The 26,474-nt window shown below is 33.8% G+C and overlaps 6 protein-coding genes and 1 non-coding gene across 11 annotated transcripts; 3 read left to right on the top strand and 4 right to left on the bottom strand.

Annotated features, from left to right (window-relative positions):
• Nucleotides 1-426: 426 nt before the first annotated feature.
• On the bottom strand, nucleotides 427-2,843 carry LOC101262929 (large ribosomal subunit protein eL14z). The gene is made up of 5 exons (XM_004242319.5): nucleotides 2,653-2,843; nucleotides 2,466-2,567; nucleotides 1,119-1,248; nucleotides 870-982; nucleotides 427-648 (listed from the first exon to the last, which is right to left on the bottom strand). Exons 1-5 carry the CDS (start codon nucleotides 2,653-2,655, stop codon nucleotides 595-597), a joined length of 402 nt encoding a protein of 133 aa, XP_004242367.1. The 5' UTR covers nucleotides 2,656-2,843; the 3' UTR covers nucleotides 427-594.
• LOC112941776 (small nucleolar RNA SNORD34) lies at nucleotides 2,044-2,125 on the bottom strand. Its single transcript, XR_003247345.1, has one exon. It is a non-coding gene; the product is annotated as a small nucleolar RNA SNORD34 (small nucleolar RNA).
• A 3,273-nt stretch (nucleotides 2,844-6,116) lies between the features above and the next one.
• Nucleotides 6,117-10,985, top strand: LOC101263423 (glycolipid transfer protein 1). 4 transcript variants are annotated; one of them, XM_019214452.3, is made up of 8 exons: nucleotides 6,162-6,299; nucleotides 6,484-6,596; nucleotides 7,271-7,400; nucleotides 8,321-8,376; nucleotides 8,985-9,115; nucleotides 9,320-9,455; nucleotides 10,142-10,273; nucleotides 10,669-10,985. In XM_019214452.3, the coding sequence occupies exons 3-8, from the start codon at nucleotides 7,283-7,285 to the stop codon at nucleotides 10,702-10,704; spliced, it is 609 nt and encodes a 202-aa protein (XP_019069997.1). In that variant the 5' UTR covers nucleotides 6,162-6,299; nucleotides 6,484-6,596; nucleotides 7,271-7,282; the 3' UTR covers nucleotides 10,705-10,985. The 4 variants fall into 4 exon arrangements, with proteins under 4 accessions (XP_004242369.1, XP_010323063.1, XP_019069997.1 ...); XM_069298874.1 differs by having other exon boundaries at nucleotides 6,242-6,311; XM_004242321.5 differs by lacking the exon at nucleotides 6,484-6,596 and having other exon boundaries at nucleotides 6,117-6,299.
• Nucleotides 10,986-11,281: 296 nt separating this feature from the next.
• On the top strand, nucleotides 11,282-13,020 carry LOC101263719 (CRIB domain-containing protein RIC6). Its single transcript, XM_004242322.5, has 4 exons — nucleotides 11,282-11,558; nucleotides 11,816-11,919; nucleotides 12,021-12,111; nucleotides 12,456-13,020. Exons 1-4 carry the CDS (start codon nucleotides 11,501-11,503, stop codon nucleotides 12,869-12,871), a joined length of 669 nt encoding a protein of 222 aa, XP_004242370.1. The 5' UTR covers nucleotides 11,282-11,500; the 3' UTR covers nucleotides 12,872-13,020.
• An 828-nt stretch (nucleotides 13,021-13,848) lies between these two features.
• On the bottom strand, nucleotides 13,849-19,266 carry LOC543863 (succinyl CoA ligase beta subunit). 2 transcript variants are annotated; one of them, NM_001317038.1, is made up of 13 exons: nucleotides 19,186-19,266; nucleotides 18,987-19,108; nucleotides 18,383-18,493; nucleotides 18,173-18,284; nucleotides 17,558-17,622; nucleotides 16,589-16,666; nucleotides 15,525-15,599; nucleotides 15,278-15,430; nucleotides 15,040-15,174; nucleotides 14,762-14,926; nucleotides 14,440-14,562; nucleotides 14,186-14,257; nucleotides 13,849-14,061 (listed from the first exon to the last, which is right to left on the bottom strand). In NM_001317038.1, exons 2-13 carry the CDS (start codon nucleotides 19,086-19,088, stop codon nucleotides 13,987-13,989), a joined length of 1,266 nt encoding a protein of 421 aa, NP_001303967.1. In that variant the 5' UTR covers nucleotides 19,089-19,108; nucleotides 19,186-19,266; the 3' UTR covers nucleotides 13,849-13,986. The 2 variants fall into 2 exon arrangements, with proteins under 2 accessions (NP_001303967.1, NP_001234293.2); NM_001247364.2 differs by having other exon boundaries at nucleotides 18,987-19,200.
• A 1,534-nt stretch (nucleotides 19,267-20,800) lies between these two features.
• On the bottom strand, nucleotides 20,801-22,526 carry L23 (60S ribosomal protein L23). The gene is made up of 4 exons (NM_001309885.1): nucleotides 22,458-22,526; nucleotides 22,081-22,365; nucleotides 21,464-21,505; nucleotides 20,801-20,985 (listed from the first exon to the last, which is right to left on the bottom strand). The coding sequence occupies exons 1-4, from the start codon at nucleotides 22,468-22,470 to the stop codon at nucleotides 20,903-20,905; spliced, it is 423 nt and encodes a 140-aa protein (NP_001296814.1). The 5' UTR covers nucleotides 22,471-22,526; the 3' UTR covers nucleotides 20,801-20,902.
• A 392-nt stretch (nucleotides 22,527-22,918) lies between these two features.
• On the top strand, nucleotides 22,919-26,155 carry LOC101264336 (uncharacterized). Its single transcript, XM_004242324.5, has 3 exons — nucleotides 22,919-24,107; nucleotides 24,835-25,084; nucleotides 25,659-26,155. Exons 1-3 carry the CDS (start codon nucleotides 23,311-23,313, stop codon nucleotides 25,848-25,850), a joined length of 1,239 nt encoding a protein of 412 aa, XP_004242372.1. The 5' UTR covers nucleotides 22,919-23,310; the 3' UTR covers nucleotides 25,851-26,155.
• Nucleotides 26,156-26,474: the final 319 nt, after the last annotated feature.

The raw sequence follows: 26,474 nt of genomic DNA, 5'->3' as shown, positions 1-26,474 counted from the left end.
GGAGTGCCTAGTGAAAGGAGTTCTAGGGGTCGATCTGAATGCGTCTGTTTAGCTCTACTTTAGAGTATTTGATTATGGGATTCTGTTTTAGTTCTCCTTCCATTTTGATTTTACTTCATACACTTGTCACATCATTTCTCTTCTACTGAGTAGAGACCTAAGTGCTTAAAATGATCTATACTAATAGTACCAAACCAGCAGAAATGATATTGAGGTAGCCCTACATGTTTATAACCGAAAAATTCAACTCAACTGAAACCACTTTGGGAGGAGGAAGAACATCCTTAGCAGCCTTCAAAACTCAGGAAAGATTTGATTTCCCCAACTAGAAACCACTACTTCAACCTTTGCCAACTTTCAACAGAGGGAGTCATTGCACACAACCAAAAGATATTAAGCCATTACAATATAAATGACAGCAGATAATTCTTGAAAGAGACCATTCATCATCATAGATCAGAAAAACTATTAAAAGACGTTGGAAGTAAAAACAAAAATATGTTTTTTCTTCCCTTAATGCAACAAAATCTCAAAGCTCTAAACAAGTACAACTTTTGAAAATCTAATATTCCAATTTGACTAATCAAAAAGTTCTCAAGCGACTTCCTTCTTGAGCTTAGCAAGCTCCTGTCTCACGACTCCAGCCCTCTGCAAAATCAATATAATTGTATCAGCTTGTGACAGAAGACAGATACCACAGAAATCACAATGTTTGACTGGATCCAAACAAACTACATTTTCAGGACCCAACACTTGTGAAGTTTAGTTTGGAAGGAAAAATTGGTCCATAATAAAGTTGAAGCGCAAGGGTAGATTGAAGCAGTCCAGCAAAAAATGAAGTTAACTTTAATATAAAACATAAATCACACCTTTATCTTTGCCAACATAAGCTTGAACCTGTCAAAATCATTAAGTGAGGCCCTCCTCTTCTGAACTATCAACTTTCTTCCCCACGAACTGCTCTCCCATTTGTTCTTCACATCTGGGAGCACAAATCAAAAGAGTGATCAAACTACATAAAACTTTCAACCAAAGTAGAATGCATAGGGAGCTGCTAAAGTAATTAGTAATCTATATCTTCTAGAAGGAAAGGAAAAAATTCAAAGCACTATACTCACCAGCAGCCTCCATAGCAGCAATGAGGGTCTTCTTCTTCGGGATTCTACTAATGTCAATTTTGATATCTGTGAGCGAAAGTCTCTTAAAGTTCATCTGGCTCCTCACCATGTCTGGGGCATCAACAAGAGCCTGTCAATTATCGAGATGGATATGTATTTCATTAAAGCAGTTTATAATTTCTCCATCTTGTACAAGTAATTTAACAGTCAATTAACAACTAGCCATTATCTAGCTTAAACTGAACTGAACTAGGAAATTATCAAGTAGGAAAGGCAATATTAGCCCATGAAAGCATGATCCCGCCAACTGGCCTATTTATTTGCTCAACCCGTGAAAGATCTTGTCAAAATATTATACAAGACATTATGTTGTTTGATATGTTAGAAAAAAGATATTAGGTACTTCTTGTATGACCCAAGTTCGAAGAAGTTATCAAACAATGAAGAGGCGTCGGAATGCACAAGGACAATTTCAAGATAGTCCTTGTGCTAGAATCTCTGCCCCATTTCATTCTTGGCAACGTACAGCGCTGAATACGCTATTGACAAAGCGCACCAGAGACTCTAATTTATTGCCTTCTGTATTACAGATTGGTAAAGGTCTTGACAGAATGTGCAACAGATCCTAGGGGAACGTAATGTATCCTTTCAAGCTATAATGTAGTCTATTTTGCAAAGGTTTCTGTACCAACACATTTGAGGATGCTAGGACAAATAGAGACAGACTAAATAACTCACCAGGCTTTACAGAGATAATTTGTGTACTATACTACACACCATAGAAGATTATAGTCCATTGAAAATGGGGATGGTTTTAAAAACAGATTTCCAATCAAGCAAGTACTTAATAATTGCAAATGATTTTCATAGCTGCTTAATTTAAAATTTGACCATTATGAAAACTATTATTCGTCAATCATTAAAACAAGGCCTCAGTTCATATTGCTCAATCAAACTTGTATGATCAGACAATGTAGGCATGTTATCATAATCCATCATAGGCCTTGAACTTTTCATTCATGAACTAAGAAAAATGATGCATATTATATACACGTCCTTTCTTGCCAAAAGACATGGCTAAGCAGTTCCACAAGCAACACGGCACTCAACATATAAGTTCGTTTAATCAGAAAATAATAGACTGACAATGAAACCAAACCACAGCATTCATAAATCCAAACATAGATAGCATGGATGAGGTGTATAAGAAGCGGTAAACTAATACTATCCAGGGAATAATGCCGAGCGTTTGAAACGCCCTATTATCGGAGTTGCTCAGTTACAAACAAATTGATACGTAAAGTATAAAAGCAGCTCAGGAAAGCAAAAAAAGCGAAGAAAAAGTACCCTATTTTGGTCAATGACATCGACGATGACAACAAGTTTCCCGTAATCCTTCCCGTAGTTGACGAGGGCAACTCTTCCGATCTCTACAAACCTCTTGAACGGCTGCAGAAAACAATCCAACACATTTCTTCAAATCTCAACATTAAATCTCAGTGCTCGGAAATGCGTAAACTGCGTTAAAGCTTACCATTTTCGGCGATCTGATGGTGATGCTATCAGGCGCGAAGAGTGAGGCTACTGGTGTGGATTGTCAAGTGAGTACTAGGGTTTTCGAGGAGATGATATAGTGTTAGGTTATTCTGTCTGGATCTGGACTCGCTGCTTTAAATTTATATGGGCTTAGGCCCACTACGAATTGATATGGTTTGGGACTGGGATACAGATATAAATCATTCTGCACAGCTATTTAAATTAGGGAAAATTATATGAAATGGCAAACATTCATAACTAATTATATATTAGGGGTATAGTTTAATTTATTTACATTATATAATTATAGTTTATTTTATTTTGCTATAATTAATGGGGGCCCACAACCTATTATGTAACCAATTGTATAAAAACCTTATTTTTTAATTTTGTATCTAATTATATACAATCTAATTTTCTCTCTCCTATTCACAATTAATTTTCTCTCTCCTTTCCTCATTCTAACGTCTTCTCCTACATTTAATACTCCAATATCAGATTTGAATTTCGAATTTTTGTCCAAAATTTCAGTAATCCCTCCTGAAGTTGAAGTCCCCTCCCTAAGTTGAAGTCAATTTCGTAAGTTATCCTTAATTTTAGTTGTTTACCTTTTTTTCTAACTTATCTAAAAATTGTATATGTGTTCTGTTTTTTTTTCTTCATATATTTTGATGAAATAATCGTTTTTTTGTTCTTGATAGATCTAAAATTCGTCAAACAATGAACGAATTGTCTACATCTTTGAGGATTACCAGAGGTAGTCCTTTGCATGTCAATGTTGTTGACATTTTACCATCTTTTTCAATGGGGCTAACTCAAAAATTTGGGGTTAATGTAGGGTCTTTGGGAAAATCAAAACAACTTATACAAAAACAAACCATGGAATTTTTTTTGTTAATTAGTTGTCAATATACAAAAACCATTAAGTTAAGTATTGTACATAGTATATTCCATGTGAGTAATTGTATATAGTATATTGCATGTTTATGTTATTTTTGGTTTTTGTATATATATACAAAATAGTAATTGGACTTAGTTATACAGATCGAAAATTTGAATATATGATTAGAATTTGTATATTCTATTAGTTATATACAAATTTTTGAAGTTAGTATATATTAAGTTTACATACATATACAAAAATTGATATGTACATGTCTGTTTTAATAGCTGGTAGTAGGGATTGTATATAGATGGGAAAATATCATATGTGATTATAATTTTGTATATTGTAGTAGTTATATATAAATTATCGAATATAATGTATTGAATATGCATATACAATTAATAAAAACATTGAATAAGTATACAATTAAAAACCTGAATAACATATATCTCTTGTTATACAAATTCGTAAAATGCATTTTTGTACATGTATATATTTATTCAATAAGATTGTATATGTATATTTATTGCAATCTAATTGGATGTGCATATACAATAAAAGACATTGAATACGTGCTGGTATATACTATATACAAAAAAGGTAAGTTCATATATAAACAGAAAATAATCTGTGAATGACTTTTTTTTTTTTTTTTTTTTGTATATATAGGTAGGTATGTATATACAGAAATTAATTTGTACATGACTTATTATAAACAGATTTTTTTTTTGAATTTGAACGTATGGCTTGAAAATAGGGACGTTTCCCTAAAATTGTGGCATTATCTTGATTTATTGTTACCATATTTAATGCTTCAGTTACAAACAACTTTTTAAAATAGAATTGTATAAATAATAAAAAAAAAATTATATACAAAATTAAAGACACCTTTAATAACTTAACTATACCCATATTATGTAATTAGGTAAACTATACACATATAATGTTATTTAATCTAATAAGTTTGCCATATATGAAATTTTCCCTTTAAATTATGACCTTACCCAACAAGATGTGAAAATACGATATCTAATGCATCTCATATGACGAGTTTAGGAAAAATAGCGTGTATACAGATTATTTCAGACTTAAAAAAGTAGAAATTTTATTTTGAATAAACTGTCGACTCAAGTAAAATATATTATAAACAAATTAATATAGAAAACAATATCAACAACAAAATGATAATTACAATTTAGATATTAACCTGATTTAAAAAAAAAAAGTTGAACAAAAATATAATTATGCATCATAACTTGGACCTTGTTTATCAATACTTAGCACAAAGTCTTAATGAATTGTCTGAAATTTAGATGACTAGATAAATTTTACCGCAAGTCATAACAGATCATCAAGAATCTAGTATAAAATTATATTGAAATTTTTATCGTTCACAAATTTTAACAATATACAATAATTTTAGGGTGGATGCACAAAGATATAATTTCCTCCATTTTGTCACAATCAATGTTTTCAAAAACGTTCTTTGTGACAAGTCCCAGAGAGGCGTGTCAAAAACGCTTTGGAGCGTAAATTAAAGACGTAGATTCATAAGACGTAAGTTTTAAAATTTGAGGTGTAAGACTTGAGCGTAATAACATAAGTCCTGGGTGTAAAAACTAGGCCGGACGTTTTTAACTCTTTTTAAAAACTTTTTTTATTTAAATCATATTTTTTTTATTATTGGTTTAATTAACTTTTTGCTTCATTTTTAGTTATAAGTACTTGTCTCAAATAAAAATCATAATATAATTTATATATATTATAGCTTATTTATTAAAAAATATTTGTAAAATCATTGAAGGTTTACTTTTGCTTAATCTATTATTAATAAAATTGAATATATGATTACGTCCTGTAAATTTATGAGATTTACGCCCCGCTCCATTATATCAAACGTTTCGCCTCATGCCCCCGCCTTTTAAAACATTGTCACGACCATCAAGTTCTTGGTATAAATTATTTTCGAGTCCCAATATAGCACTACAAGTTTTTTAATAATGGACACATTATTTCTATCATATATGATCACGATCATATAAACTTTTATAAATTATTCATAAATTTTTATATATTACCAAATTGTGTGTATAATGTATGGACATATATTCTTTAGGTCTAACATTAATTTAAATCAACTACCAATTATTCGAAAGTTTATATCACACCTTATAAAATAGTTTTATGTAGATAACCATTTCATTTTCTTGATATTTTTTTTGAAAGTCCAAACTTTTAAAGAGAAAAAATTGACAGAAGCTTTGATCTTGAATTTTTTTTTCATAGTTGTTTTTGTTTTGTTCCCCTTTTCTCCTTGTCTTATCTACCCTCTTTATTGGTTCCAATTTCTTCATTTTTACTATTTAATTTGTAAAATAATTTATTTAAGATAGATATTTAAATTTTAAATTAAATTATATGAATCACCTAAATTTCTTTTCACAAATTGTTTAACTCTTTCGATCTATTATCCGTAAAAAAACTTAAATTATAATTTACGGTATATGCAAGTATGTAATTATTTTAAAAATCTAGAAGTTTTGATATATTAATTAAAATTCAAAAAATAAATAAATGGACTCTCGTAACTTCATAGTCCAAACTTGGCAAAACGATACCGTGGGTTGCGTTTAGTAACCGCCGAATCGATCACAGTCCTTAGCCTGTATATAAATATCAAAAGCTTCTTCATTTGTTCCTCACACTTGGCAGTAGCGTTCGTCGGAAGCTCAAAAATCTAGAGAGCGCACATTGATAAGGTATATCTTTTTGTAAGTATCAAATATCAGTTCTCGATTATACGCGATCTTATACTTCAATTCCTTCGATTTACCTGTATCATTCAATTTTTTTTGAAGATCTAGTTTGATTATTTTACTGAAGAAACTGTTTTCCTTGAATTGGACGATAGTTTGCTTAGAAATTTACTTTGATTGCGTGTAGATAGGTCGATCCAGCATATAAGAATTGGATGCATGTGTAGAGATTTACTGGCTCATACTTGTTTGTGTTCACTGCTTTTTTGATGTTGGATCCGCCTCTATAAGCTATTAATAGTAAGCAAACTAGCGATCTGATTCTTTGTTCGAAGTACATTTGAAGTTTATGATTGTCTGACGGTGGATTGAATAGTCAGATATCTTTGTTTAAATCTGTTAAGAATAGACTGATGCTGAAGTTCAATTGCATTTGACCAACAACATATAGTAGCTAAGTATAATAGATAATCAAATTGATGATAGGGATCTACCTGATCTTAGCCCTTTTTTGTTTGATTTGTTAATAAATATGTGCATCAACTATTTTCACCTTGGCCTCTATATCTATCGTTGAATATATTTAGAAAATATACATTAGCACTTTGAGTAAAAAGTTGATCATCAGCATTTGATTCTTTGTACATTGTGGTTGTTCTTTACGGCAATTCATTGAATTCAGTGTTGCCTTTATCATATGAAATCCAGATACCTTAACATATTGGTCATTTTCCCGATTGGTTGGCTTGACACCTAAGTGTGTAGTTTGTAATAACTTCTGCAGATACTTTTGACTATATGTTGATATTAAGCATCTTTACTTTCACCAATAAGACAAATTTTATGTCTCTCTGTCTTTGAGCTTCATTATTTGCAAAGCTTTCTACTAGAGTTAAGTTAGTGAATTAAGGTTTTCATTGTCATTTAAATGTACTTCCGAAATGATTTTAATTTTATTATGCTATGCACTGCAGTAAAGCACAAGAATGGAAGGCACTGTCTTTGCCCCTGCTTTAGAAGGAATCAAGCATGTCAAGTCTGAGGAAGGAGTAATGCTTACCACACCTTTCTTAGATGTCTGCAAACACATCTTACCTATTATAGGTACTATATCTTGTGTTTTAGTTTGGGATCTATAACTAGGTCTCCTCCTTGCTTTGACTACTTTTTGAGTGGTTAAAAACTTTTTTCAATAAAATTATTCTGTTATTTTATTTCTATCAAGAATTTCTCTTAAGCTTCTTAGTAGTTGCTGTCTCAAGGTGCAGACACTCTAGCTATTCTCTTTTTAGCTGGTTGATCTTAATTTTCCTAATCAAATTGAGTTATGAAATTGATTAATATTGACCTTTAAAACCTATGTAGCTCGGAATCTCCAAAAATATCGTAGTTTGTCCTGTGGGTAGCAATCCTCTTGGGTAGATACCACTTAAAAGACAAAAAATAATCTAATACTTACATCATTTTAAAAGAAACTAATTTAAAACACATTCATAATAATTTTATTTTCGAAGTGAAGTTTAGAGAAGAGGCTGAATTGTTAAATTCTGTGTGTTTGGTTTCAATATAGATTAGATTTTCAGTTTTTGCCAAAAAATGTGAATTTTAAAGAATAACTTTTACGAAAACAGAACATTCATTTTTTTGGTGTATGGTTGAAAATGCCAACAAGTTTTTTTCCAGAATTTTGAAGCAAACACGTGCCTTGAAACTTCATTTTTACTCTAAAATGTGAGTGTACTCCAAAAGTAGTGTATTTTGAAAGAATCCAACATGGGCGGCAACATTTTTTATAGAGTCCTAGCAACAAAAGTTGCTATTTAGTCTTGCAAATAGAAATTTATGCAAAGGGCTCTTTCTTACATACGGATGTACTCTAGTAATTTGTCAAATTATTTTCACTTATGTTGCATAAAGCTTCTAAGGGAATGTTCCTTACCTCTTTAGAAAGTTGGACATCTCAAGAGCAAGCTGGATCCACGTTAACTTTAAACTGATTATCTTTTTGTTTTTTCCCAATCTAGAAAAGTTTGGAGCTGCCATGGCACTGGTCAAGTCTGACATTGGTGGAAATATAATGGTCAATCTTCCATTTTTGCCTTTTTTCTGAATTTTTTCAGGTTTTTGCTTGCTTAATTTTCTATTGCTTAAATTCTACCTTCTATCACTCAGTAATAATGCTTTAAATTTTGGAATTACACAACATTTGTTCTATTAAAGTCCCTTTTCTTCCTCTCATTTGTCCTCATTAATTATTTGATTTATCATTTCATTCTCTCCCATTAATTAATTCATCATTTATTTAATTTCGTGGGTACAGGATAATATTCTCTTCTGGCCTTCTCTACCAATTACCTTTCCTGAATGAGCACAAAAGCCCTGTTAAGCAATTGTTTCCAGTAATCTAGAATATCTAAATAAATGGGCTTTATCACAGTTTATAGAGTAATTATATTGAGAAAATTGAGTTTATTCAGCCAGGCAACAGAATTATTCTGACCCTGGTTGAGTATTTTCTATGTTATGGAGCTAGATATTCTTAGGCACTTCGTTCCTTGAACCACCATGCAGATGTTTTCTTTTGATTTATGTTGCTGCATACAGCTAGCAAACACGGTCTGATCTTTCGATTTTCAAAATTTTGTGGATGCTTCCTTGCTAAATCTATTATAAATATTGATGCTGCAGAGGTTAGAAAACAAGTACTTGTCGAACCCAACAAAATATACAAATTTGTACAGTATGGTGCAAGAAGAGGTTGAGGCAAAGACAGCAAAAGGCTCTTCCAGTTGCACAAATGGTCTTCTTTGGTTGACAAGGTTGGAAATTATTCTCCATCTCTTCTTACTTTATCTTTTTTGTGGTAACCGTTAATCTTCTAGGCGATGTCTTAACCCATGCCCCGATCTCACTCATACAAATCACTCAGCAGCATGCAATTCCCAAAAGCATGTTACTCTATGATGCATTTGAATTCTGGTCAACTGAACTATAATTTGAAAATTCTGTCATTATGTCTTTAGGGCGATGGATTTTCTGGTGGCACTGTTTAGAAATTTACTGGAGCATCAGGACTGGGCTATGTCACAAGCTTGCTCTGATTCCTACAGCAAGACATTGAAAAAGTGGCATGGATGGCTAGCGAGTTCAAGTTTTACGGTAACTGTTTCATATACCCTGAAAATTTAGCTTTTAATGTTATTTATCCGGACAGTTGCATCTTTCCCCATTCTTACATCATGCAAAGTATGAGAGATCCTTCCTAGTTTTGGTCCTGGAACGTGTGCGCTACTATTGATGTTTCAATAAGAGAATCCTTGTTGACTTGTTTTGGTTTTCTAGGACCCATATTATCTACCTAACTGGTGTAGTATTTCCTTCTGTTGAGATAATGTCTCAGACAGTTAACTGTTCATTTAGTTTCGTTTTTGCCTCCTATAACATGACTGTTAGTCTAAGTCCTGTGACTTGATATGCTGCTGCTGACAAGAATGTTTGAATTTGGTTCTTTACCATTACCTTGTAGAAACAAACAATGTTTGATCTCCAGTTCATTGATATATAGGGGATAAGACTTCATGTTATTTTTCTGCCATCCCCACCCCCATTTTTCTCTCATATTCATGTGGTATTACTTATTCAATATCTTTTTATATGCTTTTTGTCGTCAACTTGAGCAATATTCGTATTTTTTAATTGAGAGGTAGTTGCAGTGTATTTTGTTGCCTTTGCTACCATGTTAAAATTTATACTGAAGGTAGGACCAACCAGCCAAACATCTGGCATTGCTATTTCTGAAGTCCAATTTTCTCTCTTAACTCCTTCACTGTGGATTGTAATCACAGGTGGCTATGAAGCTCGCTCCAGACAGGAAGAAATTTATGGATGTAATATGTGGGACTGGTGATATAAATAGCGACATTGAAAAATTCTGTACTACTTTCTCACCGCTTCTTGAAGAGAACCACAAGTTCTTGGTAAGATATCTCATAAAGAATATATCTATCAAATAGATGTTTGGATTTCTTCTGGGGTTACACTATTGTAGTTGTTCTGTCCCAACCACCACCCAAAGAACAAAAGGAAAAAAAGAACTACTAGGTCCCCTTTCCAACACCTTGAATTTGTAGATGTTCTTTGGAGATCTGCTTGTCAAATGTGTCTTCACTTCTACTGCATGACTGATTAAACTGGTATTTTGGGTACCTCGAATACACCTTTTTTTAAGTTAATTGGCTGTTTGTAAGATTTCAGTGGTGAAGGATTAGTTGAAACTAGAGGAATAGCTGAAGGACCACTAGGATCATGTTTTCTTGCATTTCAATTCCAGGAATATTAACGGCAGAAGTTAAAAGGTTGTTTGCTATTGCAGGCCAGCGTTGGAATGGATGAACTGAAAGCATCTTAAGCTGAAAGGAAGTTTTGCTACTCTTTTCAGATCCATCGACACTGTGAGAAACTTTTGAAACAACAATACTTCCTGCTTTTTCCTGTTGTACGATGAGTAGCTGTACTAGACAATGAATTATTTCGTCTACTGGTTTGTAACTTATAATGAAAGGGACTGGGTTTGAGGTCAATAAGTAATTCTGGAGACTAATGATTGTAACTCAATATTTTATTTCATTATAGCTCATGATAACCTCTTGTGAATTTAAATTTTAAGTGAATGTATTCTTCAGCAAGGAATATTATATAATTAGTATATTAGGTCGTGTTAGTTAAGTAGAGTTTTTGATGTCCTAGCAATTTGTATGCCCAAAGAAAAATATTTCCGTTCAAGTTATTTTATTAATTATTTACTTTAGCTATGTGCTTTATTATTACAAGCGGATAGGAATAGCTTTGCAGATGTAATTATTTGCGAAGGAGTTTCCTTAAATATAATTAACAACAGTTAATTTCCCATCCCTAAATTTATGACATATGTCTGGTTAGTATTGTTCAGCAATTCATTGCCATTAAATGGACGAAAGGAATGCTTTAACAGCATTTTGTTTTGTGATAATTAGAGAGGAGTCGAACCTAAAAGTTTTGAGGGTTTGAGTCCATTTGGTGAAACTATTTTTATGTCTTTGGAGTTTCTGTGTCCGAAGTTGGAAGATTGATACCAAAACTATTCTCATTTATTTATGAGTTTAATTTATCTTCTTCCTTTCTACTGAAGAAAGGTTTGCAAATCTAGACCTAAAAGAAAGTTGAAGATGGCCACCAAGGTGAAAGGCCTTCTCAAAGGCCTTCGTTACATTTCTCAAATATTTGGTGAGGGAATGATCATTTATTTTTTTTGTGGGAGTTTAAGAAAACGATTTGGTTTGGAGGGTTGATTATGAAAATATTTTAATGAATAGAGCGGAATCCAAACTAATTTATGTTACAGGGATCACGTTTTATTTTTCTAGTTGGCTAATTCAATGAAAGTTCAAGTTTCTATAGATATACTTCCGTATTGAATTAACCGGGTCAAGCAACTATACATACACATACATTTAGGTTTAATTATATGTATGTTGATGCAGATGAGGAGAAAGAAAAAGATATACAGATTGGTTTTCCCACAGACGTAAAGCATGTTGCACATATAGGATGGGATGGACCATCAACAGATAATAATCCAAGCTGGGTAAAAAATTATTATTTATTTTTTATCTTAGATGATTTTTATTGATCTTTTCTTTTTTCCTCATTATGGCTATATGTTTGTTATTATGGTAATATCTATAGATGAAAGATTTCAATGGACCTGGACAATTTCAGTCAGCACCTTTGGTTCCACCAGCAGCAGATAATCCTGAAATTAAATGGGTTTCTGAAGGTTTGTTTGCTTGCTCACTTTTCAAACCTGAATGATTCATTTTCTAATGTAAGAAATGGACTAAGATATTTAGCCAAGAAGATCAAAGCAGCGAATTGTGAATTCACCATATAGCATGAAAATTCATTTGAAACACGAAAATCCCTACTAAGTTTTTTCCGATAAAGAATGCATGCATTATATGTGTATTCTAAATTCACAACAGAGGCAACATAAACGAAGCCAGATGGTTCAGAATATAAAAGAGGTAAACATAACAAGAAATCAAGGACAAGTACTGTGCATTAATTGTATGCTCCTATTTTTAAAAAATTATACCAGAAATGAATGCAATGCCATTTCAGATTCAAACCGAAGGTCCAGAAATGCAGATTCTTCTGCCGCCGGAGATCAACCAGAACAAACAAAGTCAACCAGGCGTCATTCTTCTTCTAAGGAAAACGGAGGGACTGATTCTCCAAAGAAATCCAGGAGTTCCCGGCGACACCACAGGAAGGACTCTGCTGACGGTTCCAAACACGGCAGGATCCCGCTAGACTCAGCCGCTGGCTCAGAATCTCCGGCAAGAGACCTGCCGGATATCCCCAAAAAATCACGGCGGAAGAAGTCCAAGGAAGCCGACCCCAGCGGTACCATCCCCGGATCCCGATCGTCCAAGTCAAAAGGCACTTCTTCTAGTACAGCTGCAGCACCAGCATCGGATCCAGGATCTGAAGGTGCAGCACAGAGTTCGATAAACAGTGAAAGCATCGTTTCATAACAAAAACAAGGAAAAATAACAATAAAAATGTATTCAAATGCATTTTATCCTTTTTTTTTTTTGATAGTTTAGTAAATTCCATACATGTTTGGAAATCCCCCAAAGTTTTATATTATGTTTATAGAATTTTATGTAAAATTTAACCTTAACACCTTGTTCATTACACAGAATTTTATTTTTAGTTTAAAATTTCTTACTGAATAGGGAAAAAAGAAAATATATGAATTCTCAGAACGGCCTCCGTGTCAATTTGTTTGTTTAAATAAAATTAAACTTTCACAATCCTTTACCTACCCCAGTCCATCCCTTCATCCGGATAATGACCACTTAAGCACCTCTGGAAGCAAATAGAAAGAGATGGCATAGTCCGCCTCATCCTTATACGACTTTCTTTTCCTGTGTTCATCACTCACGGATGACCTATATGTTGGGTAGTCCCCCTCACTAAACACAAGATTAAGACACGTAAAATTCACCAATAAAATTAATTTATAAAATCCCGAGATAACTAAGCCTTAAACAAAATGACCTCTTAAGTATCTTTTTTAATTAAAAACACCCAAAATCTTATATCCCCTCCCTAAACACAAGATTAAGACACGTAAAATTCACCAATAAGATTAATTTATAAAAATCCCGAGATAACTAGGTAGTAAACAAAATGACCGCTTAAGTATCTTTTTTTAATTAAAAACACCCAAAATCTTATATTCTTCCACTAATAGATCTATTATAAACATAGTTTCACACATATTACTCGAACTCAACACGTTGAATTACACTAGATTTGTTATTGCTGTAAGCACAGTGAATCACGACCACAAACACAGCCACACAGCAGGGAAACATCAGTCAGAAGGTTAGGTTATAGCCAAAACAAGCTTTCTTAACACAGATGCATCAGCCGAGGTGCGTACATACAATGTTATAAATGAATGATGATTAAAAAGCACCACCAAGCTTGCTCCAAGTGTTGACAAAAAAGTGTAGCTCATTGTTTTATTGTAAAATCAAGAATTGCACATTCAGATTATCCCAGACAAAAAGGGAGCCAATCAAAAGGCTTACACAAATTAAAATTATAACAAATTTTGTTCTCTTTTTTGTTCTTTCAACTAAGCTAAGGCCTTGACTGCCTTTTCAGCTGCGTCATCTAAATCCTCAGCGGTAATCAGTTTCATGCCACTTTCCTGCACATGAAAAACCAGACAAGGTGATTTACTACTTGAAACTGACTTTTCCTATGCACAGCAAAATTAGCAACTGTTATGGCAAGGCAAAGTTCATGCCCAGATGCCAAAGTTGAAGATTTACCTTGAGAATTCTCTTCCCTTGTTCGACGTTGGTTCCTTCCAGACGAACAATCACAGGTACTTTCAGTTGAACCTTAAATCACAAACCCACAAGAATCAGCACATCATGCATGGAGCTTAATTGCAACAGAGATCAGGTGTAAATATTGATGTGTGGCTAAGTGGGACAAAACAGGCACAAAAAATTGATCCTAAAATGGACAACATTGTTGGACAAACCAACAGACGCGTGATCACAAAAAACACAAAACTAACCTGCTTGGCTGCATTAACAATACCACTGGCTATCACATCACACTTCATTATTCCGCCAAAGATGTTCACCAAAATAGCTTTCACCTTCTCATCTGCAGTCAAAATTTTGAAGGCCTCGACAACCTACTCCAAAGCACAAGAAAGAAATTCAACCATTTGTGGATTCTGAAGTTATCTTTTCAACATTTACCACTCATTAAGCCAAATAATAGACTTCAATATAATAATACTCTTGTTCAAATATCACAAAAAGTAGAGCAAACATGCAAATGAGCATTAGACAACTGTTCTTCACATTGCATCATCCAGAAAACACACATACCTGGCCTTCAGTAGCATTTCCACCAACATCTAGAAAATTGGCTGGAGTTCCCCCATGAAGCTTAATAATATCCATGGTAGCCATTGCCAATCCAGCACCATTTACCATGCAACCAATTTCTCCATCCAAGCCAATATAATTCAAATCGGCTTTTGCAGCAGCAACCTAAGGAGTTAACCATAGTAAACAAAATAAATGGGAGCTCGTATATAGTTGCATCAAGGATGAAAAGTCAGCGCCTTCAGTGATATCCAAATAAAGACGGCATAAGGAGTTACCTCACGAGGATCTTCTTGTGATGAATCGCGAAGAGAAAATATTTCCTTTTGGCGGTAAGCAGCATTATCGTCAAAATTGAGCTTTGCATCTGCAGCTACCAGCTTGTTGTCAGAAGTTTCTGCAAGGGGGTTGATCTGCCCAGACAAATGTCTAGAATTAGATATAAATAGGGTTCCTTTTCCTAATGGCATTCTTGCTACAACTTCTTAACCTGTGGAAATGATGAAAATGATTTACCTCTAACATTGTGCAGTCAGTTTCACAGAAAAGTTTATACAACTTTTTCACTTGTTCAATTGAATCGTTTCTGTCAGCTACTTTTGGAGCCAAACCATCAACAACCTTTGCAGCATCTGCATCACTGATTCCTTTGAAAACATCAATTGGAACCTGGAAAATACAGGTGCAGAGAAAGCTTATTAGTTGGCAACAATAGCAACAAAACAAAACAGCTAAATCTTGGATGAATTGAAAGAAAAGTAACCTTTATAATCATGTCGGGGAATTTTTCTGCTAGGTCTTCTATGCTGGTTCCACCCTTTCGACAAGCAATAATGAGCTGCAATAGAAAAGACAACAGCAAGCAGCTTCATATCGATAGATCAACGACAAAAAAAAAATGATAATAAGCATCCTCTATATGACCAAGATTTCTAATAAAGTAAAAAGATTTTGCACTAGGAGTTAACAGCAAAACTTAAAAACAAAAGATTGACGGCTAGGGTTTAAGGGCCCAACATCCCCCGTTCCCAAACATTTAATTAATAGGAAAACTCAAATTGAATAATATTGTTTTCTGAATTTTCAAATATCTATATTAAAATTACTCTTGAAAGTTGAAGGAAATCCTAGTACTTCAAACTTTTTGCCTGACCTTCGTAGGACATAAAAAATTATGAAAGAACTTGGGCTCTCTCATTAATAATCAGATACATTCAGAAGATCACCCAGATAGCTGAGGTGATAGCAAATATACCTTATTGTTCTTCAATCAGAAATAAGAATAAATTTTTTTGATGGAACCAAACTCATTCATTTCTAGACATAAAGGTAACTAAATCCAGCATTAAGTTAGGACACAAGCATGACTGATGTTTAGCTGCATGCATCAGTTTCAAGCACCATTGAGCTATCCACTCATAGGACAGAAGCTACACAATGAAGCACATGTTTCTAAATTGGGTTTCATTCAATAGAATAAAAAATATATGCAGATTCTCTTTTTACTTGATCTGTACATCCGGAAAGATACCCATGCAGTCAGAACAAATAGCTAGACAGAGAAATTCCTTCATTATCCTCTTCTATTCACACTAAATTTTCCCTGTTTCCCCTATAATCTCATGTGGAGGTACTCAGTGGTGTTAGAAAGTATAATAGTAAGGACTAAGAAGTGAAAGCTGGAGAGACATTGAACAGAGATTTAATTGTTTTATTGATTGGTAACAGTCATTTGACTGGGATATAAATTCTGAATATACATTAAAAACAATAAAGTGGACACAAAGGACTCAGCAAGTTTAAGAAACAGCAAGTCATGGAACTTACAGGGCCAGCAGTTGCACGATCAAGTATAATTGAAAAGTACATTTCATTAACCAGGGACATCTTTTCACATAGATAAACCTGCAATCAATTAGATTAAGTGTATCAGAAAATCTGCATATTATACTAGGTACTGATGGTAGTTTTTTTTTTTTTTTGGAGAACAAGATGCTGATAGTTGAATTTTAGTATCATCTTTTGATCAAAATTAGTAAATCTGATTAAATGAACAGTTTGATCTTGTTATTATCATCACCAACCAATGAAATCAATAAGAAGTTTATAACGGTTTTAACTATGGATGTTGACTTCACATTATAACCATTTTATCGAAGACAGAAAATAATTAGGCATGTTCTTTAATCCAAAAAGGCGCAAATGAGTGTAACTGCAAAAATGAAACTATACTTACCAAGAAATTAATTAGCAGCAGCAATTACACTAAATACGTGAAATAAAGTGTCAATTAAAAAATCAAATTAAGTTCTGTGCTACAAGTGCAATGATCTTTTAATTTCTAATACAGATTAGTTTTTTTATGAAGTTCTAATACAGATTAGTGAACTCATTTCCTACACACTAACTTTTCATCCATAACATGTTTTACACAATTGATACAATGATATATCGTCTACCATCTATATCCATCAATACCATTTAGCACTACCCTATTTGAAGCATAGCCTGCTCACACTGAGGTGCACATTATCACCTTTGTAGCACTAAAGCACCCCCAAAGCGAGGCAAAGCATAAAATCACTGTACTGAGCTTCAGGGCTTAAGCGCCTCACAAACAGGCCTTTATGAACCACTTCATACTTTTAAAAAATGGGGATGACATCTCATGAAACACAATATTTGAGGTAAATAACTTTCTCTTTAAAATCTTAAATCTTTTGGATGATAAATCAAGATTGCTACTAAATATTGATTATGGATGAAGAATACAGATGTAAATAATAAAATACAAACCTTGCTGACAACTTTTCCTTGAGCTCCAGTTTGTTTAGTAACAAGTATCTGTCCAAGCATTTTACCTGAGACCAAATGCATTTGACAATGTTGTTCATTATAAAAATATACACAAAACCATAAAAAAAGAAGAAGCACGAGACAATTTTAGAAACACGAAGAAACATGAGCAGCAATGATAGAACTACACACTCAAAAAAGCATATTCAAATGTAAGGATAAACGAAAACCTGAAGCACTAAATGCCACCAAAAAAGTTTTAAGACATACAACTGACCACTAAAAGAAAAATAATTTTATGCCCTGAGGTAAAACCTCTTAGATCACCAAAGTAGCGTCCCTAGCTGGTTTCTTGGGTAAAAAATCTTATCAAGTCAAGCAAATTGTGCTTTCATTTCGAGTAAGAAATACTAAGCTAGATATCTCTTCTGACAGTTGCTGAAACCTAATAAGACACCTACAACTCACAGAAGAAACTTCATTTTATTCCCGTTGAAGAAAATATCCATTGGCAACAAAAGATCTTTTCCATAAAAGCAGATAACAGCATAGGTTTGCCCTGTAACAATGAAGTAAATTTTTTAGAAAAATCTAGTAGAGGAGAATGTTCAGTACTGGCAATGTCTTCAGCCTGATCAGCCTTGACAATATGAACTCCACCCTGAAATCCATTTTTAAACGTTCCAAGGCCACGACCACCAGCAAGGACTTGTGACTTAACAACAACCTGTATCACCAAACGAGCAAAGCAGAAAACATTTACTCTGTCATTAGCTGTAGCAAAGATATCAGACTTCTGCAAAGCATACTACTTCCTCAAACTACCTCGCTTTGGTTAGGGAACACGTCTTGAATTGCTTTTTTCACTTCATCAAGGGAAGCAACAGCAACACCTTTCGGTACATTGATTCCATATTTACTCATCAATTCAGCTCCCTAATTTCATAACAAACAAAACTTCAAAACAATATATAATGAAAAAAATCTGAAGTATTATTTGATACGAGAAAGTTTCACGCACAGCATTTTAAGAAGTACAGCAAAGATTAGTGTGTTCTAGTGGGACTCTTTGGTTAGGTTTGAACAATTATAAGAAAATAATGTATTTGTACTAAATCTCCATCTTCGCCTCTAAAAACAATATTGAGTGCAATATTACACAATATCCACTAACTCAAATTTTCACAAGCATCTCCTCAACTATCAAGGTACGGGAGAGATCTCAGATAGAAATGATCCATAAAAGCAACAAGTTTCACCAATTTTTTATCCTACAGTATCTCGAATCCAAAAAAAAAAAAGTACTACAAGATCAAAGTTATTACGAATTAGGATGAGATGTGTACAAACAAAGCAGGATCAACAAGTTTGATAAGATTTACAGATTCAGAAACATCTCATTTTACTGATATGGGAAGCGATGAGCGACCTGATATTCGTGGATGTTGAGGCGGCGGAGCTGTTGCTGCTGCCATTTTCCGGCGACTGAAAGAGACTGATTGGCAAGTTTACGCAGCATTCCTCTCACCATTTTCTGTCAGATCCTCTCAACTGCGATCGAAATCCAATAAAATTGAAACCCTAATAAACGTCTGAAACCAAAAAATAAAATAAAAGTCGTAGCTTACTTTTTCTGACCAACTTGTATTTTTCCCTTTCTTCCCCCTCTATATTGTATTCCTCCAAAATAAATGGAATTTACATCAACTATCGGGTACCCAGTATATTATAAATATATGGTTTTCTTAACAAACAAATTAAGAGTGTGAACTAAAAAATTACGCCTATCTTTTTATGAGATTGTATTTAAAAAAACCTCAAATGTGTCAATACTAAAAATACATTTAATATTATGTATTAGTGGCTCTCTTACAAAATGAAAGCTTAATTTTTGAATATATACTTCTTTCTGTTAAAAAATTCTTTTAATTTAATTTCACTAGTTAAATTACGTTTGGTAAGTAAATATGCGAAACTTGCAACGACAAGCAATATCTTCAAGGAGAACAAGTTCATATTTGTGCCCCTTGTTCAAAAAAATAATATAATCATATCAATAAGATGATACATGAATGAGCGCTCAACTTGTTTTTAATTTCAATGCAAATCCATATTACTTAAACAAAGACTTAGACGAGGAAAAAAAATACGCTGGGCGATTATTTTGCTCTAAGAATTTTTGTCGTATACTCGATTCTCTCCAATCAAAAAGGAAACATAATGAAAAATGCATATAGTGGATTTAGTGCACCAATAAAACTACCTGAGATAAAATTTGAACAAAGGAACGCTTGAATACGTGCAATACAATGAAAACTAAGCTAGCGTTTGGCCATAGATATTCAAATATTTTTGGCAAATATTATTTGGGTGAAATTTTACCATGTGTTTGACCATAGAATTTGAGAAACATATTTCATTTTTTTAAGAAATATGATTTATACCCATAAGTTTTTAAAACTATCAAACTAACCATAAATTTGTATTACATAGCACAATAGAAATCTCACGTAACAAGACTTATGACTTCCGCAACAAATCAACAAGAATCATTAAGTAAATATTTGTATAGTGAAAAGGTCTTGGTACAAATCATGATAATGAAAATATAACTAATATAAATTCGAGGAAAAAAAAAAGAAGAAAACAAAAGGAAATAAATATTGCAATCACTGAAGAACCTATGCTTTCTCATCTGAAAGAGTTCAACCTATTCTTTAATATAATCTTCCCACATTTTATAAACAATCTCTTCTCGATGAGCTTGCATTTCCGAATCAGATGATCGAGAAGATAAGGCGATGTTGTTACCCTGAACCAATAGTTCGTCACTTTCACCAACAACCATATCATCATTTTCATATTCATACGTAAAAAATTATTGGTTGGTGTCAATAAATATGTTATTTTTGTAAAATAAAAAGTTAAGGGTAAAAATTGAATTTCTAAAACTTTCCAAATAATGAAATTTGACCCAAATACTAGTTTTTTCTAGTATTTGAGAATTTGAAAAATTTGTCAAAAAAATTTGCCAAATAATAAAAAAGTGTATGGACAAACAAAATTTGTCAAGTTTTACTTGCAAAATTTATGGTCAAACGGGCCTAAGTTTATTAGCTCAGGCTGAATTGTACAAGTACAAATTTTACGATTAAGAAATGATTATAGCATTTGTCTGAAAAGGCAAAATCACAATATAGAAGAAACAGGCGATAGACATGTATTCTAGATATAAAATTCTCAAACCGGCAAAAACTGATCTCTTAATAAGAAAACAATCTGATATCCAAAAACATAAATTTAACTGTTAAAAACAAGAATTTCAAACTACTCAAGGGAACTCTTCTACACAATAGCATTAGCAGCACTTGCAATTCTTGGCCAAAGATCAGCACACTCTTTCCCAATTGGCCCTGTAATTGCAGATCCTACAAAACAAACAGTGCACACGATTAGCATAATATCAACAGCTTGGTAAATCAACTAGCAAACTATGTAAAGATAACCAAAGGACTTGTGGAAGTGAAAACAAATGGCTCAAGCAGCTTGCTAAATCTGTTTCTGGTAGAACTAATTGTCACACCATAAACTTACCATCCCCGAACCCCATCAACTAGCAAACTATGTAAAGATAACAAAGGACTTGTGGAAGTGAAAACAAATGGCTCAAGCAGCTTGCTGAATCTGTTTCTGGTAGAACTAATTGTCATACCATAACTTGCCATCCCCGAACCCCATCAACTAGCAAGCTATGTAAAGATAACAAGGACTTATCGAAGTGAAAGACAAATGGCTCAAGCACATAAACAGAAATAGCTCAAGGCGTTCAAGTAAAGCAAGTGGCTAAACAAAAAGAAAGTTATTCAAGGTAATCTGGTCTAGGAAGGACTAAGTAATATATGTTACCTTTCATTTCTCCCTTGGGGTTCACAATTACACCAGCATTATCTGCATAAGAAAAAAAATCAAAGGATCAGAAAAAATGTTTTATTTTTTATTTTTTTATGTAAGTTGTAAGATAACCATGGTTTTAATGTAATAGTTATACATCCTATAAAGCTGAATAGTTAATAGTTATACAAAGGCTAATTCTACCGTGTAAAGAAAATGTATTAGGTTCTATAATACATCCTACCAAACGAATCCTTAAGGTTCATAAGCCGTACACAACTCTGTTTTCATTTGTTAATGATCTGGAATATATTTTCCTGCAAAATGATTATTTCCTCGCGAATGTACCAACTCTTGCTATACATCATTTGCTTCAAATACCACCTAGAGCTAGACATTGTTCTGATGGTTCAACACTAAGAAATACAATACAAAACACTATGCTCCTAAATAATCATTCTTCATGTATGGTAAGTATTTTCAACAAAAAAAAAACGCATAGGGAACACACCATAGTAGAGTATTGCTTTAAAATATCAATTTCTTTTTTAATTGAAAGATGCATAACTGGGTAAAAGAATACAAATTCTAGTGATAGACAACAAAAATCAATCAATGATTTGCAAATATACCTTCAAAGTACATGAAGACACCGTCCTTTCGGCGCCATGGCTTGCGCTGACGAACAATGACGGCAGGCATGACTTTCTTCCTGAGATCGGGCTTACCCTTCTTCACGGTAGCCATGACCATATCACCCACACAAGCTGATGGCAACCTGTTAAGCCTTCCCTTGATACCCTTCACCGAAATGATGTACAAGTTCTTTGCTCCGGTGTTATCAGCACAATTGACGGTGGCTGCCACGGGCAAACCCAGCGACATCCTAAACTTGTTCCCCGCGGAACCTCCGCGACCTTAACATACATTTTTCAGTAATCGAATCACAAGTGAGATAAGTAAATTAAGATTAAGTGAAGCTATAATAGTAAAACGATCGTTGCGATACCTCTCTTCGACATTGTTGCCGGTCTTGCTCAGCTGCTCTCTCTCTACCTCCAAAACCCTAACAATGAGAGGAATGGCAGCCGAATGCGTTAGGGTTTTATATGCAGCTTAACTTACTGGGCTCTGGTCCATTGCTGTTTTAAGCTTTTTAGGCCCACTAGTTAATTGAAATTCAGGCTTGTTTGGCCCAATGTAGGAACATTTTTTATTTTTTTTCGGTTCTTCTTTGACCATTTACTATCCACGTGATTAGAAAACAATTATGAAACTGATACACCTTAAGTACTTCGAATAAAGTGAAATATTTACGTGCCATTTACTATTATATTACGTAAACAAAAGAAAAATATATTGAGTAATTTTGTAAAGAGTCATTATAATAAATTTAAATTTGCTCCATATCTATAGTTTGTATATTTACGAATTGTAACAATAGTTTAAACTGTCTTATTTGTATAATTTACGGATTAATATAATTTGTAAGTTTATATTATTTGGGATACATTTATATGATTCGCAGGTTTGTATTATTTAGTGTACAATATCAGAAGTGTAAATAGTTATACAATTTATACAAATTTTGAATTACAAAAAGTTATATAATTTATATTATACAAATTTCAAATTATACAACTATGCAAGTTATACAAAACTAAAAAAATTGAATTAAATAATTATCTATAAATATGTTATGTATTAACTGTGTTTATATGCGTAATTTTCCCTTAAAAAAAATTGAAAATTATGAGTATGTTTTGAAGTATGCAACATAGTCAGCCCAGCCCAATACTCCTCCTCTTCAGTCTTCATCCCCAACGAATTTCCTAAAACGTTCTGCAAAACCAAAAAAAAAAATGTACTCTGCTCAGGTCTCCTCTTTTATCTCCATTCCATTTCCTCCATCAAAATCAAAAACTCACAAACTAAAATATCCTAAAATTCTTCACACTAAGCTATGCAACTCAACTCCAAAAATGTCACTTAACCAAAACTCAAACACTAACCTCATAAACACCATCACTAAGCTTCTATGGGGTCCATCACTTCCCCCACAGCTCCTCATCTCCACCGTCCGTTCAACTTGGTCCGCCACGTGGCAGCTCATGATGTCCCAACTCGCTCCATCAGACCCAACCGGATCCTACACCCGACCCACGTCGCAGTTTCGGCTATACTCCAATCCCGAATTGAAATTCTCCCCGAAAGACCTCCACCTTTACGTGGGCCTTCCATGTCCGTGGGCACACAGAACACTTATTGTTCGAGCTCTTAAGGGTCTAGAAGATTCTGTACCCGTTTCAATTGCTTCTCCGGGTATTGATGGGTCTTGGGAATTCCGGGTTTTTTCTGACCCGGATAAGGATAAGCTTGTTCCGGGTTTGGATAAAGCTAACGGGTGTAAAACCTTAAGAGAAGTTTATAAGCTGAGACGCGGTGGTTATAGTGGTCGATCAACTGTTCCAATGTTGTGGGACATGGGGAAGAAGGAAGTGCTTTGTAATGAGAGTTATGATATTATTGAGTTTTTCAATTCGGGTTTGAATGAAATTTCAGGGAATCCTGAATTGGATCTTTCACCACCTGCATTGAAAGTTGACATTCGAAAATGGAACGATATAATTTATCCAAACGTTAATAATGGCGTGTACAGGTAAATCCCCTTTTGTTTTTTGTGTAATTCTGTAGAAAGGAGTATACTTGGACTATTTTTCCCATTTTACTTGCTTCTTTCAATTTCTGTGATAGTGTCTATGTACTTGCTTACATATTATGTTAATGATAGTGGCCAAAATAGAGGTGTAATGGATAAGAAGTTAGTTCAGTGTGTAGTTTTGGAAGGAGGAGCATACTTGGATCTTCTTTTTTCCTTGTAGTTAGTCATTTCGTTTCATTTTATGTGATCGGGGAGTAAATTTGAAGATTTTATTTTGACAGTATAAAAATATTATAAACATAATAGCTACTAAATGTTAATTAGAGAGCAAGACACTATATCAAAGTTTTTTTAAAAATAATAATGTAATGATTTTGTGTTATTACAAACTATAGAATTGGTGTAAAAATGAAATGGTGTCACACTTTGGGAAGTCTAGGACGAGTGAACATCATGTGGTTTGACATAGAGAGATAAAAAAAAGTTGTTTTTAGTCAGCTTACATGCACTTCGATCAATCTATATAGAGTACTATTCTACTCAGTACAAGTTCTGTGTCTGACTTTGCCTGCCAAGATTGGTTGAATGAACTCACATTGAATGCTGAGTATACTCGGCTGTGTTGTATAGTTTTCTCATCAAAGCAATGCCATTTACTCGCAATTTGATGTACAAGTTCAGAAGAACAAAAAGTAATTTGTGTGCCTTTCTTATGTTCTGGTAGGTGTGGATTTGCACAAAGTCAAGAAGCATACAATAAAGCAGCAGAAGGGTTGTTTAGAACACTGGAAATGTTGGAGGATCATTTGGCGGGATCGAGGTATTTGTGTGGGGATGTTTTGACACTTGCAGATGTGTGTTTGTTCACTACTTTGATTCGGTTTGATGTGGTCTATAATGTCCTCTTCAAATGTACCAAGAAGAAGCTCATTGAATTCACCAACCTCCATGGATATCTCAGAGACATTTATCAGGTACTTAAATTCCATTCTTGCATATGTCCGATAGGAAAAAGGGCCCTTTGAACGTGGTGTCTCGATCAACTAGCAGAATAGGACAGAGAAAGAGACTAAACAAATTGGAGTATTCCATTTATAGTAAATTTTTACATTTTATCTAAATAAATGCCACATGTTTGTGATAAACAATCAGATGGTTTGGTGATATATTCGCTACTGAAATGCTTTATCCCTTTAACTATTTGGCTTAAGCAAAACCCCAGATAAACCAAGGGTGTAGCCTATGATCAATGAAGTAAATAACAATGATAGGAGAATAGAGGCTCAGGTCCCAACAAAGACAAAAAAGTGCAAGTTGATTTTTTTCATCAGACTTTAAGTCATTGTAACTTGTATGCGAATTTATTCAGTCTCAGTACTTATCTTGGAGAGAGATGGTAGGTATCCGTTAAAATTGTTGTTTGCAAGCCGCTCCAAACATTGTCACTGTTTTGCTATAAAACTATTTATCAAAAGATAGTACTTGATCATTTGAACTAACCATGACAAGTCACATGCATGCTTAAGAAAGTGTTTTACTGTTGAACAGATACCAAAGGTTGCAGAAACTTGCAATATGGGGCAAATAATGGAAGGTTACTACAAGATTCTGTTCCCATTGAATCCAGGGGGCATTAATCCCATTATGCCTAGTGGTTGTGAGGATGAAGTGCTCTCTAAACCTCATAATAGAGACTGCTTGTCATTGGAGACAAAAGTCGTGCAACACTCTGTTTCTTGAATTCAAATGCAAGGACATCACACATTCTGGCATCGTCAAGTCCAACTTTTTGTTGTCTTTGTGTTGTGTATATACTTATTTGTATGTACAACAATTGTATATATAGAGTTAGAGTGCATTTTGTTGTCAACATTCTACATCTTCCACTAGGTGCCCTGGAGGCATGTAACTCCTACATCAATCGGCAATCCTACGAAAATATTGATACAATTCTTTTCTATTGATGCACAAAGAAAATATTCTGTACTAACTGAATAATATACCGAGGAATTGCTTATTCGTTAAATCAAAATTGTTTATACGTATCTTCTCCTACGAAAGATGTATCTTGTGCTCCAGTAGCAGAAGTGTTGAGAATTCAAGAATCAGGTTTATTTTCTTTGCATACAGGTATGTTGCCCTTTTCTATTGGATGATGAACCCCAGCGAAGTTCTTGTGTTGCCATTTTGTATGGAAGTTTTGTTGGTGAGCAGAATGAAAATGTAACATGATGAATTTCAATATAGAGAGACAAATAACACAGAGAAAGTGACTCCTGGACCAAAACTTGTTTCCGAGGGTGAATTTTGATAAACCACCAACAAGTAACCTAATATAGGTGGATTTGGTCGGGGAGATGCAGA

The sequence above is a fragment of the Solanum lycopersicum genome, chromosome 6, assembly GCF_036512215.1.
Source record: "Solanum lycopersicum chromosome 6, SLM_r2.1".
Lineage (NCBI taxonomy): Eukaryota > Viridiplantae > Streptophyta > Magnoliopsida > Solanales > Solanaceae > Solanum > Solanum lycopersicum.
Note: the sequence above shows the minus strand (reverse complement) of the source record. Positions and strands in the feature narration are given on the sequence as shown.

Excerpts from the sequence above, each read along its gene's own strand:
- LOC101262929 (XM_004242319.5), bottom strand. Across the intron at positions 983-1,118 it reads TGCTGCTATGGAGGCTGCTG|ATGTGAAGAACAAATGGGAG; the intron begins GTGAGTATAGTG and ends TTGTGCTCCCAG. Across the intron at positions 649-869 it reads TTATGTTGGCAAAGATAAAG|AGGGCTGGAGTCGTGAGACA; the intron begins GTGTGATTTATG and ends TTGATTTTGCAG.
- LOC101263423 (XM_004242321.5), top strand. The coding sequence starts at position 7,283 with ATGGAAGGCACTGTCTTTGCCCCTGCTTTAGAAGGAATCAAGCATGTC. Across the intron at positions 7,401-8,320 it reads ACACATCTTACCTATTATAG|AAAAGTTTGGAGCTGCCATG; the intron begins GTACTATATCTT and ends TTCCCAATCTAG. Across the intron at positions 10,274-10,668 it reads AAGAGAACCACAAGTTCTTG|GCCAGCGTTGGAATGGATGA; the intron begins GTAAGATATCTC and ends TTGCTATTGCAG.
- LOC101263719 (XM_004242322.5), top strand. The coding sequence starts at position 11,501 with ATGGCCACCAAGGTGAAAGGCCTTCTCAAAGGCCTTCGTTACATTTCT. Across the intron at positions 11,559-11,815 it reads TTACATTTCTCAAATATTTG|ATGAGGAGAAAGAAAAAGAT; the intron begins GTGAGGGAATGA and ends ATGTTGATGCAG. Across the intron at positions 11,920-12,020 it reads CAGATAATAATCCAAGCTGG|ATGAAAGATTTCAATGGACC; the intron begins GTAAAAAATTAT and ends TAATATCTATAG.
- LOC543863 (NM_001317038.1), bottom strand. The coding sequence starts at position 19,088 with ATGGTGAGAGGAATGCTGCGTAAACTTGCCAATCAGTCTCTTTCAGTC. Across the intron at positions 18,494-18,986 it reads TCAACATCCACGAATATCAG|GGAGCTGAATTGATGAGTAA; the intron begins GTCGCTCATCGC and ends TTATGAAATTAG. Across the intron at positions 14,258-14,439 it reads TTGTTAATGCAGCCAAGCAG|GTTCAACTGAAAGTACCTGT; the intron begins GTTAGTTTTGTG and ends TTGTGATTTAAG.
- L23 (NM_001309885.1), bottom strand. Across the intron at positions 21,506-22,080 it reads TGTCTTCATGTACTTTGAAG|ATAATGCTGGTGTAATTGTG; the intron begins GTATATTTGCAA and ends TTTCTTATGCAG. Across the intron at positions 20,986-21,463 it reads CCCCAAGGGAGAAATGAAAG|GATCTGCAATTACAGGGCCA; the intron begins GTAACATATATT and ends TTTGTTTTGTAG.
- LOC101264336 (XM_004242324.5), top strand. The coding sequence starts at position 23,311 with ATGTACTCTGCTCAGGTCTCCTCTTTTATCTCCATTCCATTTCCTCCA. Across the intron at positions 24,108-24,834 it reads GTTAATAATGGCGTGTACAG|GTGTGGATTTGCACAAAGTC; the intron begins GTAAATCCCCTT and ends ATGTTCTGGTAG. Across the intron at positions 25,085-25,658 it reads ATCTCAGAGACATTTATCAG|ATACCAAAGGTTGCAGAAAC; the intron begins GTACTTAAATTC and ends ACTGTTGAACAG.